The 18,237-nt window shown below is 35.1% G+C and overlaps 1 protein-coding gene across 2 annotated transcripts in view; it reads left to right on the top strand.

Annotated features, from left to right (window-relative positions):
* Positions 1 to 15,783, top strand: part of LOC128238582 (cysteine and histidine-rich domain-containing protein 1-like) — a 37,806-nt gene extending 22,023 nt beyond the window's left edge. Inside the window, exons 3-9 of one of the 2 annotated variants that reach the window (XM_052954645.1) lie at positions 1,254 to 1,337; positions 4,533 to 4,716; positions 6,236 to 6,300; positions 7,494 to 7,564; positions 9,751 to 9,853; positions 14,415 to 14,603; positions 14,989 to 15,783. In XM_052954645.1, the coding sequence (XP_052810605.1) occupies positions 1,254 to 1,337; positions 4,533 to 4,716; positions 6,236 to 6,300; positions 7,494 to 7,564; positions 9,751 to 9,853; positions 14,415 to 14,603; positions 14,989 to 15,105 (813 nt within the window). In that variant the 3' untranslated portion in view covers positions 15,106 to 15,783. The remainder of the gene's footprint in view (positions 1 to 1,253; positions 1,338 to 4,532; positions 4,717 to 6,235; positions 6,301 to 7,493; positions 7,565 to 9,750; positions 9,854 to 14,414; positions 14,604 to 14,988) is intronic. The other variant, XM_052954646.1, reaches the window with a different exon arrangement.
* The last annotated feature ends 2,454 nt before the right edge of the window (positions 15,784 to 18,237 follow it).

Genomic DNA, 18,237 nt, shown 5'->3' with positions numbered 1-18,237 from the left:
TTGCGTTTGGGGTTCCTAGGGTCAAGGTCAAGGTCACTGTTACTAAAAATAGAAAAACGGTTGAAACTTAATTACTTTAGTTAGGGATGACATATCTTGACTTAACTTGGTCTATAGGAAGAGTTTATGGGTACCTTTCATGGGATTGCGTTTGGGGTCCCTAGTTTCAAGGTCAAGGTCACTGTTACTAAAACTAGAAAAACGGTTGAAACTGAATAACTTTAGTTAGGGATGACATATCTTGACTAAACTTGGTCAATAGGAAGAGTTTATGGATACCTTTCATGGGATTGCGTTTGGGGTCCCTAGGGTCAAGGTCAAGGTCACTGTTACTAAAAATAGAAAAGCGGTTAAAACTGAATAACTTTAATTAGGGATGACATATCTTGACTAAACTTGGTCTATAGGAAGAGTTTATGGAGACCTTTCATGGGATTGTGTTTGGGGTCCCTAGGGTCAAGGTCAAAGTCACTGTTACTAAAAATAGAAAAACGGTTGAAACTGAATAACTTTAGTTAGGGATGACATATCTTGACTAAACTTGGTCAATAGGAAGTGTTTATGGATACCTTTCTTGGGATTGGGTTTTGGGTCCCTAGGGTCAAGGTCAAGGTCACTGTTACTAAAAATAGAAAAACAGTTGAAACTGAATAACTTTAATTAGGGATGACATATCTTGACTAAAATTGGTCTAAAATAACTTAAGTTAGGGTTGACATATCCTGACACAACTTGGTATAAAGGAAGAGTTTATGGATACCTTTCAATGGATTGCATTTGGGGTCCCTATGTTCAAGGTCACTGTTACTAAAAATAGAAAAACAGACACAGGTTGAAGTTCTTCTGTCAATCATTAAAAACCTGGTTTCGTTGCATTGCGGCGTTTCTTTTTTGTTTATCCAACATGGCCGACATTTTGACACAATTCTGAACCATGACCTGTGACGTCAGGCGCGTGATCAATAAATTATAGTTGTATTATTGGTAGTTAATTATAAGTTGCAGTATTGTGTAAATTTCCACGGGGAAAACAAGACAGGAATGCCCACAAACCTGCCCAGTCAACGTTTAACGCATCTTTGATACCAATGAACTTATTTCGCGATTTTCCGAAATTCTTTAAATAGTAACATAGTGTTTTTTTTAGTGCATTGTATATGGACAGATAAGTAAAATTGCTTTTCTATGAAGTAAAGGGTTAAAATGCAGTGAGTTTAACTGTGAGATTGCTGTATACTGACAGTGTTTTGCAGGGCTGTACCACAGGGCCACACAGCAATGAGAAGCCAGCAGAACCAGAGAAGATAACGCCAGTTGTTGACATACCAGACACACAGGTATGCTACGTACCATTGATTTATCATAATCATATAACAGATTATAGCACAATACCATAATTCAACCTCTTTTTTTAAGAGTGTGAGAGAGGAAAGGTAAGCTTGTTCCACTCCCCACAGCTTAGCTGTAGGTTTAAAACGTTTTTGGTAAAGTCTGGTTATTATGCCCCCCTTCGAAGAAGAGGGTTATATTGCTTTGCACATGTCGGTCGGTCAGTCGGTCCGTACATCGGTAGACCAAAGCTTGTCCGAGTAATAACTCTACAATTCCTGGACGTATGATCATCAAACTTGACATGAAGGTTGGGCCTGACCAGTAGATGACCCCTATTGATTTTAGGGCTCATCGGGTCAATGGTCAAGTCACAGTGACCTTTAATGATAAAAGAATTTTAAAGCTTGTCCGAGTGATAACTCAACAATGCCTAGACCTATGGTCATCAAACTTGATATGGAAGTTGGGCCTGACCAGTAGATGACCCCTGTTGTTTTTGTGGGTCATCGGGCCAAAGGTCAAGGTCACAGTGACCTTGAATGGTAAAAGGTTGTCCGAGTGATAACTAGACAATGCCTGCACCAATGGCCCTCAAACTTGACTTGAAGGTTGGGCCTGACCAGTAAATGACCCCTATTGATTTATGGGGTCATTGGGCCAAAGGTCAAGGTTACAGTGACCTTGAATGATAAGAGGTTGTCCTGGTGATAACTCAACAATGCTTGCACCGATGGCCCTCAAACTTGACTCGGAGGCTGGGCCTGACCAGTAGATGACCCCTATTGATTTAGGGGTCAAATCTCAAGGTCAAAGTGACCTTGAATGCGAAAATTTGTTTGAGTGATAACTCGACAATGCCTGCACCCATGGCCCTCAAACTTGACTTGGGGTTGTGTCTGCCCTGTAGATGACCCCTTATGGCTTTAGGGGTCATGGGGTCAAAGTTTACGGTCACTGTGGTCTTGAACGAAAAAAGCTTGTTTGAGTGATAACTCAACAATGCCTGCACCCATGGCCCTCAAACTTGACTTGGAGGTTGAGCCTGACCAGTAGATGACCCCTATTGATATAGGGTTCAAAGCTCAATGTCACAGTGACCTTGAATGCGAAAATTTGTTGGAGTGATAACTCGACAATGCCGACACCTATGGCCCTCAAACTTGACTTGGGGTTGCATCTAACCTGTAGATGACCCCTTATGATTTTAGGGATCATTGGGTTAAAGGTCAAGGTCACAGTGACCTTGAACGAAAAAAGCTTGTCTGTGTGATAACTTGATAATGCCTGCACCGAGGGCCCTCAAACTTGACATTTAGGTTTTTGGTGACCTGCTGATGACTCCTATGGATTTTGAGGTCAAAGGTCATGGTCATAACACACTCTATCCTCACACTTTGAATGGTCATAATCTTAAACATCCTCAACAGCATCCAATGTCAGTGACAAATCAGCTGTCATTTCGGTCCATGCATATTTCATTCAATTGTCCATATAATCCTGACAACATGGCGCTCAGGGGGGGGGGGGGGGGGGGGGGGCATAATGTTTGACAAACATCTCTTGTTTACTTAGTAACTGAAAGTTCCATTAATATTGTCTCTAAATTTCATCATCATAATACTTCTGGATATTATCTTAGAGGAGTGCGAGTTGTTTCATCATGAACCCTAGGAGCAATTTTGTATCTCGAAAGTGCTATTCTGTCATCATAAAAAAGTTTTCAAGCACCTTTCAAGAAATAATGCTTCACTCTCCTAAGAACTATTTAAAGACCGATTTGACTATTAACAATATCTTAATCACTGCGCACATATCCATGACGACCACAAAATATTGCATATCCATTCGCAATTATTTTCACTACGCACAAAAGAGTTTAGCAAAAAATAAATATTTTTACTTAGTTTTAAAAAGCATCTACCATAGCCACTCGTGTAAGATAGGTTTATCCCAACCCTCGTGCAGGGTGTTTTACGGAAACTCGGTAAACCTCCTTTCTGCAAAACACCCTATGCTCGGGTCGGAATGAACCTATCTTACACTCTCCGCCATGGAAGATACTTGTAATCTCATTCATAGACTAAATTGTTAAATTGTGGAACTGATTTATTTAGTTAAAAACAGTATATATTTTACAACGATTGTGAAGAAAGTTATGATAACTTATACTGAGTCACTTTTGTTGACACGATGTTGCACGAGAGTGTGGTCTTGTGTTGTGGGGGAAACCGGAGTGCCCGGAGAAAACCCACTTGTCGGACTTGGTGACCACAAACCAAACTCACCTGCGCCCAGGCCGGGAATCCGGAGTGCGCTAACCACTGCTCTAACCGGACAACTGATTTATTTAATAATACATAATGAAGGTGGGAAGACCAATATGAAGAAGTTTAAGCCACACCAATTTAAGTTTTGTTCTACGGATTTCAACTGAGAAAAATCGCTATATAAAGACATTTGCATTTAGTTGCGACAGGAGAGGAGATCAGCTAAACTTATATTTCTTATATGTTATAATAATTAATAATAAGAATGACAATCCTGATGAAATACAACAGTATTTACCCTTAAAGTGTAATTTAAAGGAAATACCCCACACCATATTTATTATAAACCTGTTTAAGTCTTCTGGAAGTTGTCACAGACATTATATTACATGATTGCTTTATGCAACATGACTTCAGAGGAAAAGCCTGGTTTGGCATTCTTAAACAGAACATTAATTTGTTGTGGCCTTATATTTAGATAATACAATAAAACTGTGATCGCTCAGGGACGCTGGGGTCCGAGCTGAAACCTCGAGGGAACGATGTTTCGAACGACCCGAGTTTCAATTTTCCTTTTAACTGTCATTGCAATTTTTACAACTTGCGAAAACACCTAGCAATTGTTTGTTTATTTTGGAACACATGTTTGGGATAAAGTGTGAAATTATGACCTCGAGGGAGCCATAAGGTTTTGTGCATGATTTGTGTATTTGGGACCAGCTATAGCGCTCCACTCCTCGACTTATTTATGTTTCGATGCACCGTCAGTATATTTTATCTGAAAATAGAAGGAAATATGTTCGGAACCAAGCTCGGACCTCGAGGGACCGCAGGTTCTCAAACAACCGCCTGTTCGAACTCGAACGACCACAATTTTACTGTATGATGAATATGTTGAATAAGTAAAGTATTGCACTAAACACATTGTATAAGCAGGAAGAAAAGGAGAAAGAAGGGAAACCTCAGATGATGAAGCAGAAGATTGAGGTGGGTGAGGTGGAGCGACCCCCTGTGGACGAACCAATTACACGCCTTCCTGTCTCTGTCGCACCCTCCCTGGAGAAGGCCTTCGAGAAGGCTCTTCAGCAAATGACCCTACAGGCTGCAGATACCACAAGTAGGCTACTATACAACTCACTGGCTTCTCTACAACTCACTGACTCATGTCACTGGTCTGTTTTTTAAAGAAACATGTTAACAGTGTCTATTGGCTTCAGTCAAATCTGGTGTAGGTTAAGCAAACTGGAATACTTGCATCATTTTTATCATAACACTCATCATCTTCATAACTAGACTAGCAAAAAATAGGGATGGGGAAAAAATGTTATTGTGCCTAAAAGTAATATATATCTGTCTGTCCAAACTCACAAACTTTAATTTGCCTTTAAGTTTATTAATTACGTGAATATTTTGGTTGAAGATGTATGGACTGAACACTTAACTTACAGTTTTTTTCTAGCCGAAATGAGATATACTGTAAAATCATTTATATTCATGGGCTTGAAATTTCGTGGTTTTTTTAAAAAAAAAGAAGACAATTTCGGGGGTATTTTAATTCGTAGATTTTCAAATTTTTGGAAAATTAGATTATCGAAACTGTCATCCTACCTAAAATCTTGTCTACAAATTCTCAATGTGCCGATCTTGTGCCATGTATCATCTATGTCATGCAATAAAGGACAAAACAATGGGATTATGTCTATTAGCGCAGATACGCATGCCAATTACAGTTTGATCAGTAATTCAAATATCATGAATAAAGATGCACCCACATCAAGGATATAAAATAGTGAAGTGGATGTCAATTAAGTATATTTGCACACTGTGAAAACACATGAGGTTGATACTCAGCTTGTTTTAATGTTCCGGCAATGTCATACAAAAACACTATAATACAAGTACTAATGGTTGACTTTAATTTGTTATCATTGAGGTTAAATAATATATAGTACAAAACATATAAATAGTAAAATAAACAATGATTAAGGTACTTATCATTGTATACCCTGACCATGTATGTTCATGTGAATACATGTATACCATTTTACATAGACATACGATTTCAGAGTTAAAGGTAAAAATTTTGTTGGGATCTTGAATTTTGTGGATAAGCTAACCCACAAAATCCACAAAAAATAAAGTCCCATGAATATTTATGATTTTACAGTATACATGTAAGAGGGAGAAAAACACATAAATCAATGAATATCAGGAGTGTTAAATTTGTCAACATTTTGAAGTCTGCAAGATTTATACAAGGTTTGTGTGCAAGGGTTGCATTGCAGTGTGCCTACATATCATTGCTGGTGTGTCAGTGTTGCATTGTTATGTTACTCTATTTTAGTCAATTACAGAGTTATTGCCCTTTGTTTCTGTTTTAAGCCTGAGCATAACCTGAAAACTAATGGATGGAATTTAAATTAACTTTATTCAATTGTGAAGCGCAATGAGAGAAAGTGCAATGTACAAGAACTATAACTCCACATCATTGTCAATTAAAGGTTGGATTTGTAAATATTTAACTGCGATTTGTTACGAGGGCAGGGTTTAGGGGTATTAATATCAATCAGTGACAGCTCTAGTTGACAATTTGATAAAGAATAGCTGTAATAATGATGCCAACTGTGTGTTTTCAGACACTGGTAATGGGGAAACAGAAGTGAAAGTTGGGACCCAATGTAAAAATACCGGCTGTCAGGCGGTAAGTAGAAATTCATGTAGCTTTTAACGCCTATTTAAAAAAAGTCTTACCTGTATTTTACGAGCAGTCTGGCTGAGCTGGGTCAAGTATGTCGTGCCTCATTCAGATTATTACCATGTTTGGTCAGAAAGTGTATTGGCACATCTTGAATAAGTTTGATAATAATAATAATAATAATATCTTTATTTAGAAAAGGTATATACACATTATGACATAATTACAGGTTCAACCATAACAACAACATATTTAGAATGTGGCCTTTTAGGAAGAAAAACAAGCAAACAAAAACAGAATGATATTGGTAATCATAAAACATCTGCATCACACTTATACATTCGTATACAAGAACTATTGATGTTTTGAATATAATTATTCTATACAAATCATGTTTTATTAACATAACATTCTAAGTCATTTCAGTATACATCATGTACACACCGACAGACACTCAATAAAACATAATTTATAAAACAACAGTTATTTCAATCTTTAACATAATGAGCAGATAATATACCTTTTTGTAACAAATGATATGCACATTTCAAGATGTGCACTTCGTATTTATGCTTAAATGTGTTTAACTTTTTTGCATTTCATCGGGAGTAGTATATAGCTCTAGTCACTCAGTTATCACTTTTTAATTATAGAAATTATCCAAATTGGTATAAGCTCAATAACTATTTAAGCCTTTGTCCATGTGTATTGGCATAATATCTCGGACAATTCAGTAACCAGCCACATGGCTGTAGTCACTAGAGAGTTATCGCCCTGTAATAATAGAAATTACCTCGAATTGGTCTTGTCTGATCAATTACTTCTGAAGACCATTTCGAATCATCAGCAAATTTGATCAGAATGTGTATGAGCAGAATATCTTTGTCCGCAATGATAACCAGCAATGTCACCTTAGTCACTCAATAGTTATCACCCTTGAATTGGCAAGTGTTTGATCTCTAAATTTGGCTTAAAGTACAACCACTTATCATGAAACTTTGTTTCTTTGGATGGATGTATTTTGTGACAGTTGGCGGTCTTGTTATAACTTGCTTTCTACCCAATTGACACTTCTGCAGACTCTTTCAAATGTGTATAAATAACTATCAATTTCACAATTTATTTTGCAATAGAGCTAAAAGTTTAAATGTCCAAATGTTTTATTATAATCATTTACTTATTTTGAAAATACATTGCAGATTTATAAAGCACCAGAGAGTAACTCAGAGAAGTGTGAATATCACCCTGGAACAGCCATCTTTCATGAAGGGTGAGTTTACACACACTTCTGAAATGTCACAAATCCATCACCTCTCAGAAAGCAGACTTCTGTTACTAGTTAGGCATATAAATTTGTACTGAACTAGTATTGTATTCATGCTTAAACTTTTAAGATATTATAGTTGTGGTAGACTAGTGATATTCAGCATTATGCAACAAGGGGAAATGATGTAAATGGACTTTCTCAACGTTTGCTGGCAGTTTATCAAGCATTGTTTCCCTTTTCATGTTTTACATGGTTTGTAAATATTTCAAAATTATGTGGTCATTAAATATCACCAAGAGTACCAAATTATTTGAAATTTATATGTACTCAGATATGTTGAATTGTTATATTTGCAAATACACTATAATAAGTATCACATAATTTTAAAATATTTACACCACATCGGTTATGAAATGAACTATTTTAAAAGAAAAATATAATACTTCTAAAAAAGTATACCGGGTAATACAAACTATTTACTGAATATGCAAGTTCCTGGAAATAATTATAAAATAATTAAAGTTTATGAATACACAAAAACAGATTTCTCAGACTTCTTCATATCCTTAAAAAGGTGAATTTTCAAAGTTGCTTAAAAACATATTTTGATTTTGCCTCTTTGTTACTATTTGAAAGCATGGTCCAATCCTTAATACTGTTGTCATAAAAGGTAGATGCTGTAAAACCATCAGCAGTTGCGGGACATAATTTTTTTAGCTAGATCTACTGCCATATGATTGAATTTCAGTAGATTTGTCACAATTATCCTTCATATAACTTGGGACACTTGTCATAAAATATTTCATGAACAAGATTTAAAAATAAGTTTTCTACACCTCTGTTTGGCATTGAAAGATCTGTAAAATTTGCCATTGAGAGTGAGGACCCAATTTACTTTGTGCCACCTGAAATTGATTTTCTAACTTTAAGAAGTGGTACAACAAATGAATATACACTTATCAATGTAAAGCCTGTTGGTTGATGTGTACTCACACAATATGCATTTTTAGCTCGATTATTCGAAGAATAGGTGGGCTATACTACTCGCCCCAGCGTCGGAGTCTGGTTAAAGTTTTAGGGCAAGTTGGGATTTTCACTTATAAGTCCTATATCCTTTATTCAATTGACTTAATACTTCACGCAGTTGTTCAGGGCCATCACATGATGAGGTTAGATAACTCCATATTATTCTTTACACAGATTATGGCCCCTGATTGACTATGGAACTTAGGTTAAAGTTTTAGGGCAAGTTGGAATATTTATTAATAACTTCTATATCCTTTGTTCAATTGACTTAATACTTCACACAGTTGTTAAGGACCATCACACAATGAGGTTACATAACTCCATATTATCCTAAATACAAGTTATGGCCCCTGATTGACTTAGGTTAAAGTTTTAGGGCAGGTTAAAGTTTTAGGGCAAGTTGTGATTTTCACTTAAAACTCCAATACCATTCATTCAATTGACTAAATACTTCACACAGATGTTTAGAGCCATCACATAATGAGGTTAGATAACTCCATATCATTCTTTACACAGATTATGGCCCCTGATTGACTATGGAACTTAGGTTAAAGTTTTAGGGCAGGTTGGGATTTTGTTTAATAACTTCTATACCCTTCATTCAATTGATTTAATACTTCACACAATTGTTAAGGACCATCACCCAATAAGGTTACATAACTCCATATCCTTAATACAAGTTATGGCCCCTGATTGACTGAGGTTAAAGTTTTAGGCAAGTAAAAGTTAAGGGCAAGTTGGGATTTTAATAAAAAAAACTTCTATACCATTCATTAAATACACTTGATAAAATTCAAAATTATTTACGACCATCTTACAACAAGAAACATAACTCCGTTTTAAGCCTAAATACAAATTATGGCCCTTGATTTTTTTGATTTTTTTAAATTTCCTTTGAAAGGCATATTTTTATATTCTTAACCACATTTTCATAATGGGAAATCAAGTTATTTGAATGACTTGCGTCATTGTTTGGGCGGGCTGGTTGGAGGGCAGCATCAAAGTCACTTTATGTATCGAATAATTTTAGTTAGGTTTGACATAAAGAGACCAAACTTGGTATTATTACATCGTTATTGTATTCTAAGTCAAAGTGGCGTAGTCGAGCGCGCTGTCTTACGAGGGTGATTGTTTTTTTTTGATGTTTGTCATAACTTTTTCAGAATGAAATACTGGTCGTGTTGTCAAAGGAAGACTTCAGATTTCACAAACTTTCTGGCCCAGGAAGGCTGTGCCTCGGGAAAACATCTCTGGATCAAACCAGAGGTACACAGTTTATTGCTTGTACTCACATTTAACTTAGTATTTGGTGAACATAATGAAGCCAACATTTGGTAGTCAAATGGCCACATACATTCCCAAATATAGAAATATTGGATGGAATATAAATATACAATTTAATTTACATAAGCGCGAATGATACATCATTGCGAAGTTTTCTATATAAATACTTATTAAGAATAATACACACAAATACATATTTGCATAGATGCAAAATAAAAAATTCTAACTTATGTGATTTTTGTAACATACAAATCAAGACAATAAACCACTTCTTTTGGAACTGTCAGAAAGTTAAACCACTATGGAATGCCTTAAATGACTTTATTTAACAACTATCAATAAATATCATTATAACGAAAGAAATAGCATTTTTTCGGTATCCATAATGTAAACACACATCAATATGTAATTTCTTATCTTATTAATGAAATTTTATATATTCTCAATGAAATACTGAAACACTATCCCAGCATTCAATGCATATTTACAATTCTTAACTCCGAGACATGCCTCTTTAATTGACTAACTCTGTGTTTTTATGCCGACATTTACTTAATCTGTGTGGGTATTTCCTCTGTAAATTACAATTGTATTGTATTTGGTTTCACAAAGGTGAAACATTTAATTCAGGGAGAAGTTATTTTATTTTGGGGTATTTTAACATTCATCCTTTGTACACCTGTACAACTTTATAAAACATATGCATTTTTCTCTCCTTAAACCCATGGCAATTTTAGCAGGGAAAAGTTACAACGGTTTTTAGTCGTAGGCATTTTATCTCAAAACTTAAAAAAAACTTGGTTAACCCTTTAGCACATAGACAAGTGGCCAGATTACACCTCCCAGTCAATAGCCATCTTACTGATAAGCAGTCCTTATCTGTATAGGTACTTTTCAGGATATTCGAAAATGAGCAAATGAATACAGCAGTATGACCTTAAAATCAATATTACTCCAAATAATTGTTTCCAAATCTTTTTTATGTGAATACATTTTTTATAGGTAATTAATTTATCTAATAAATGGTGTCAATGATGAAATATAAAATTCTTTTATTTCATCTGTGAATGCATTTCCAAGATGGAATTGTAACATTTCTTTGAAATGTCATAATTGCATTAAATCAAAGGGTAATAATATGCTGGGATCGATCTAAATTTTATTACCCCTATCATAAAAAAGACACATCTGGATTAAAAAGCCGACAATTGATGTTCTTGTGTATGATACACAGAAATGTGGCAGGATTATCCGTGTCATCCAGCTGAGAGATCCAGTCCAGAGTGTCTGTTTAACTTTATTACCCCCTCATAAAATTCTTTACAAAAAGAAAGCCGATAAATGTTTTCCAAGTAATGAATAAAAAGATCTAAATCATCAAAGCTTGCACAAATGTTGTTTACTTGACCTGTTTTACGACCGGAACCATGCTGGCCATCGATTAGCTCAGCAGAAAATTTACTCATTATTTTCTCAGCTACTTATTGTTTCTATTGTTTGTAACACAAAATATTATCTACAAATAATTATTATCTTTATTGATTTCAATGGTAAATTAAACTGACAATAATTTCATTGATTTACGCATCAATGTTTTGGGGGAAATTCCATACTGTACAGTACTGCCATTCCTTGAGGTTTTATTACGTCACAGTAGGATCTCACACCTGTGATTGGCAGTATAAATAATGACCTTCAAGTTTTAGCAGACGACAGACATTTTCGAGGGAAAATCAATACACAAAAGGTTAATCTTCAGCTTTATAAACATCCGGGATATTGTTTACAAAAAGAAAGATGCAATATTGAAGTATTGAAATGACCCTATTGAAATATGCGGGAGATGGGTTTACATCCAGTAGTGTATAGGATCAGCCAGATGCGTTTACATCTGCTAATGAGCTATGTCGGCCTATCTCGTATACATGCGCTAAAGGGTTAATGAAAGAGTTATATGTACAATATTACAAAAGACATTTTCGTAAATTTATAAGATCAAAATAAACATCAAAGATAAATTCCTGCAGCATATTAATATTTGTTAACCTAATATACACAAATGGTAATAAAAGCGCTTAAAGCGTTGAATGGCTAAGTGCCTGCTACATTTTGTGAGTATAGTCATGTAATTGTAAGACAAATTAACATCAACATCTAAAGATGGTATATTCATGTTCATGAATTCCTTCGCATATACTTTTAGATTTTTATGTTGATACTCAATTAAATCAAAAGCATTGAGTATCAGTCACTTACAATACTCATTTATTATGTAGAATATTCAAATAATTACTTAAAAGTATGGAGTAAAACTCAATAACAAATGAAACCTTTTCTGGAGCTTTGGTTTAATAAACAATGCACTGCCACAGATAAAACATTTAGGTACTTTTTAGTAAAATCTACTCAACACTTCCAGCATAACTGAATCGTATTTAATTTAGGGTATGACAGCTAAACCAAATGCATCCAACAAAATACGTTGGACATTACGGTCTTTTTCTCCCATGACAGGATCCTCGCACAAAATTCCTCTTGATGGATTCACCCACATACTCATTATTCCAAGTATGTATTGATGTATCTTTATATTGCCCTCAACCTATGTCACTCGTGGACAAAATAAACAGATTTATATTAGAAATATATTATAAATATGTATATACAACATCCTCAAGACTCTGGCTGAAATTCCTGAGACAAACTGAGAAATCTTACCACATATTCCGTCCCATTGGGCATTAAAATAACTATACTCACAAATCGTAGCAGGTTTAAAGCCTGTCAACGCTTAAAGTGCTTTATTTTAATTTTAAAAGTGTATTATATGCATTAAGTAATGGTTCAAGGTTGTAAGTATGTACTTACATTTATAAGTTAATGGTTTGATGCGACACAGTCGCATTACCATTTATTTTGTGTATGTACACACAATCTTAGTAAAAAAATTGTCATGTAAGAGCTAATTTAGGCTATTTCAAACGTAGAAAAACACTAATGAAGTAATTAAAATCACCAAGAGAACTGATTATAGAATAAAACAACAACAAAATGGTCGACTTTTTGTGTTGCTTTAAAAAGCATCTCCTTTGAAACTACCAGTCCAAATTCAATGAAACTGTTCAGGAAGCCTCCTTGGGTGACCATCTACAAAAAACAACAAGGAGTCACGATTGATCAACAACAACAACAACAACAACAACAACAACAACAACAACAACAACAACAACAACAACAACAACAGCAGCAGCAACAACAAAATGGGTGACTTCCTGTTTTGCTTTAAAAAAAACATCTCCTCTGAAACTACCAGTTTAAATTCAATAAAACTTTACAGGAAGCTTCCTTGGGTGGCCCTCTACAAAAATACAACAAGGGGTCATGATTGATTAACAACAACAACAGCAACAACAACAAAATGACTGTCTTCCTGTTTTGCTTTAAAAAACATCTCTGAAACTATCTCTCCAAATTCAATGAAACTTTACAGGAAGCTTCCTTGGGTGACCCTCTACAAAAATACAACAAGGGGTCACGATTGATCAACAGCAACAACAAGAAAATGGCCAACTTCCTGTTTTGCTTTAAAATAAAAACATCTCCTCTACAACTACTTGTCCAAATTCACTGAAACTTCACAGGAAGCTTCATAGCATGTCCCTCTACAAAAATACAACAAGAGGTCATAATTGATAAACAACAACAACAACAACATATTGGCCGACTTCCTGTTTTGCTATGAAAAAAAATGTTTTTCTACTTGTGGACAATAATGCTACAACTGTTCATATTCTTACTGCACATTGTTTTCCAATTTCTGCCTTTTCATTGAAAATGGGCATAAGGTCACTTAAAGTGATACTCAAGTTACTTCAAGTGATCAAAAAGTAGTCACTATGTACTGACTGTAGACAAAACTTTGCATATTTTTCAGACAGCTACGGTACACGCAAAGATAAATAGGTTAAAACTATTCAAAACCATTTGTACTACTCATAATGCATAAAACATGCAATAAATGCATTGACATGCATTATTTTCTTAATTGCCCTAAATGTTTTGATTATGTTTTAAATACTTTGTATGTGAGACACTTGACAACTAAGCTAAAAGTGTGTTTTGGCCCACTAAGTGTATCTTTCACCCTAGAGGTAGGGACATGGGTCTTGCACACGACATTTTGTCTTGGTATGTCGAACACATGTGGCAAGTTGTTTTAAAATCTGTCCATACAAGTGTAAGTAACAGCCTGGACACGATAACCTATACTCTATGTCCTTATATGCAGCATTCCATTGTGTGACCTTGACCTTAGAGGTAGGAACACGGGTCTTGCACATGACACATTGTCTTGGTATATTGAACACATGTGGCAAGTCAATTTAAAATTTGTCCATACAAGAGAAAGTTACAGGTACAAATTATAGACACACAGACAACATTAAATGTCAGGGTTGAATTACAGTGGGAAAAGGAACATCATTTGAAACATATATTATCTCCAGTGATCGCTCTTATCATAAAGTTTGTTCTGTTTGTATAGATTGAAGACACCAAGAAGAACTGCAGAATGGACTGGTTTCAGACAGGACCAAATATCAACATCTCCGTTTTCTCCAAACTTCCGGCCCCCGATCAGACGTATGTGGAGGTGAACCGTATCACTTGTCATATACACATCACATTTGAGGGCGGCAAGAGCATCTTCAATCAGACTCTTATTCTCAGAAATGTGAGCTTTTTTAGACATTGGTTATTCATTTATTGAGTCGTTCCTGGTTGCTCATTTCACTACAGGTTGTCTATCTTAAACATGATGATGCACCATGATTTAAAATCTTACAAGTCTTTATCCTAAGATAAAGATCATGAATAACATTGACTAAATAAAATTCCTATAAGACCATCAGCCTATTGCATACAGAGTTACACACTGTAATTATACAACATTTTGTGGGCAACAGTAACAGCCTCATCCTGACTCATTCACACATACAAGGGAGTACACAGGAGAACATGATGAAATGAGATTGAGAAATGTGACAAACAAAATAGAGCCTCCCAACATTCCCCGATACATGTATATCCATTAATTATAAGAGTTGTGTGCATTTCAGGCCATCATTCCTGGGCAGAGCAGTGTGAAGCTTCTGGGTACAAAGGTTGAAATCATGTTGCGGAAAGCTGAGGCCTTCAGCTGGCCTTCTTTGGAATACAAGGAACCCTCTAGTTGACACCTTGGCATTTGTAAAACTTCACCATGGTTTTGTCTTTCTTTTTTGTATACTACATGTTTTTGCCCGAAGATAAGCCAGACATTAGCAATACATGCCTTGTGTTACATTAATGTTTTGTCTTTCCAGTAATATTTCCATGAGTAATACCTAATAATACCTAATCACATCATTAACACCGTTACTGGAAATAAACTATCCACATTGTGCCCAGGATCACCTACAGCTGCTGTCTTCATATAGGCAACCAATGATGCAGTCATTCTGTCTAAATGCTTTTGATTCAGTATCTAATAGCAGCTTATGTTTCCTATAACAGTATTATATTTTGATACAAAAATAAGTGCAGGTGATCCTTGGCAAAATAAGAGTAGTTTACCTGCCAGATATCAAAAGTTTTAATCTTGTGTTTCAAGTACAATCAGTGATATACATATGTCAGAAGAACTTAGTCTCAAGTAAAATCCAGAGTATAGTGTCCTTTACCAGAACAGTTTCAATGTTAATTTAGAAAATAATTGGACATAATTCATAGTAAATAAAATGTTAATGTTAATTTTGAAAATAATTGGACATAATTCATAGTAAATAAAATCATTGATAGATTTTTCATACAGGAATACATGATTGTATATGATTAAATACATTTTTGTCAATAAAAATGTGATGCACGAGTTATTTATATTACTTTTTTGTAAACATCCAATATTCTGACTTAAAACTCTCATATATACTTGGTGGAAAGGTCTGTACTGAAAAAAACAGAATGCATGAATTTTGTAGTTTGATTTCTTTTTGTATTATGATTGATAAATGTTTTGTAATACCAATATTTAAACGACTTGTCACAATTCTTTGCCGAGTATATTACGAACCAGTATAATAAACTTTGTCCTTTAATCTTTTTAACTAGTGAATGATGTTATGAAAGAAAACATTTAATTTTATTAAACCTCATACAATGGTTTAACACAATAAGAGTGCAGTGTACATTTACCATAACTCTATCCACAGCAGTGTCAATTTTAGGCGAGTTTTTGAATGAATTTTATGAATATTAGTAGAGCAATGTGAATGTTTGTGTCAAAAAGAACCATTATTACTCAGTGACCCACTGTTAAAAAATTGCTTCTCTTGATGGCAAAAAAATGCCATAAAATAATGAAATGAAAAAAGTACAGTCAAACCTGTATTCAGTAGCCACCTTTGGGAAAAGGTCAAAGTGGATGCTTAGGACAGGTGACCACTAAACCACATTGAACATTTTAACCACTTCAGTATCTTAACCACCACCTCACACCACCATTAGTATCAGCAGTACCATTATCATTAAAGAAGGTTAAATACAAATGTAGATAAAATAACTTTATTGCATTTATGGTCCAATCCGAGGATTTTGTACTTTTCCTTAAACTTTAGTACACAAAGCTGTGTATTTGAAAAATTTATTAGCAAAAGCGTATAGGGATAAGTGGCCGCTAATAAGTGTTTATATGGCTTCATGGGGTAAATAATTAGTGGTCGTGGAAGCATTAGCAGTTGGCCACTTAATGCATGTACTTAATATAGTTAACTCAAGAGGGCCCAGATTACCCTTAAATGCTCCCCTGAGAAGAATTTTCAAATTGTAAGATTGAAAACAAGAGGCTCATTAGGGCTTATGCTCTACTGGCATGGCTCTTCTGGTCATTTTCAATTCATAGGCAACATACTGATAGTTCACAAAGGCAAGGGAGAGGACCAAAAGACAATGCTACACACCAATTATCTAAGCTTGATATTTGTTCTCAAAATTACACATGGTCCAAGATTCATTGCTGAAGTTTCGAAAAATAAGAAAGAAGGTAAAAAACTTTGAGGTCACCTGTCAATATCAATTTCTTTATTTTTAGCTCGACTATTCGAAGAATCAGGAGAGCTATCTTAGTCACCCGAGCGTCGGCATCGGCGTAGCCACTTATGTTAAAGTTTGCGTACCATCCAAATATTTTCAATGTCCATTGACATATGTCTTACAGAAGGAGGTAACTCTATCAAGATTTAGACAAAATATTGCCCCTTTTTCTACTTAGAATTTACGTTAAAGTTTGCATACCACCTCAAATATTTTCAAAGTCCATTGACATATGGCTTTGAAACTTTGCATACTTGTTCACCATCATGCCCTCAACCTATACACAGGAGGAGGTAACTCTATCAAGCATTTTGACAGAATTATGCCCCTTTTTCGACTTATAATTTACATTAAAGTTTGTGTACCACCTCAAATATTTTCAAAGTCCATTGACATCCAGTTTTTGAAACTTTATACACTTGTTCACCATCATGCCCCCAACCTGTACACAGGAGGAGGTAACTCTATCAAGCATTTTGACAGAATTATGCCCCTTTTTTGACTTATAATTTACATTAAAGTTTGTGTACCACCTCAAATATTTTCCTATTCAATTTATGTAAATATCTCAGCACATCATGTATTGCATTGAAATCTAATCTAACAGTGATCCATGCATGTTTCGCCAAAACTTCAATCCATACACCGAAAAGCGGCGGAATAGTCGAGCGCACTGTCTCTGTGATAGCTCTTGTTTGCAAACCTGTACACATGGTCCAAATTTCATTGCATTAGCTTCAAACATAAGAAAGATCACGGTCACTGTCATCCGAGGGGAAATTAGATATTTGTGCACATGGTCCAAATTTTATTGCTGTAGCTTCAAAAATAAGAATGTTGGTGATAATGTCACAGCCAAGGTGACCAAAGCACAACATAGATATATGTTTTCAAAATTGTACACATGGCCAAAATTTCCTTTCGGTTGCTTGAAAAATAAGAAATAAGGTCAATAGGTCACAGTCAAGGTCAGTCAAGGAAACATTAATATTTGTTTTCAAAAATGTACACATGGTCCAAATGTCATTGCTGTAGCTTCAAAAATAAGAAAGTAGGTCAAAAGGTCAAGCCGAGGACAACATTAATATTTGTTTTCAAATCTATGTATGGTCCAAATGTCATTGCTGTAGCTTCAAAAATAAGAAAGTAGGTCAAATGGTTACATTCAAGGTCATCCAAGCACAACATTTATATTTGTTTTCAGAATTGTAAACATGGTCCATTTAATTTTCTTTTTG

This window comes from Mya arenaria, chromosome 6 (assembly GCF_026914265.1).
Source record: "Mya arenaria isolate MELC-2E11 chromosome 6, ASM2691426v1".
Lineage (NCBI taxonomy): Eukaryota > Metazoa > Mollusca > Bivalvia > Myida > Myidae > Mya > Mya arenaria.
The sequence above is the reverse complement of the archived record's forward strand: the minus strand, read 5'-3'. Positions and strand labels throughout refer to the sequence as shown.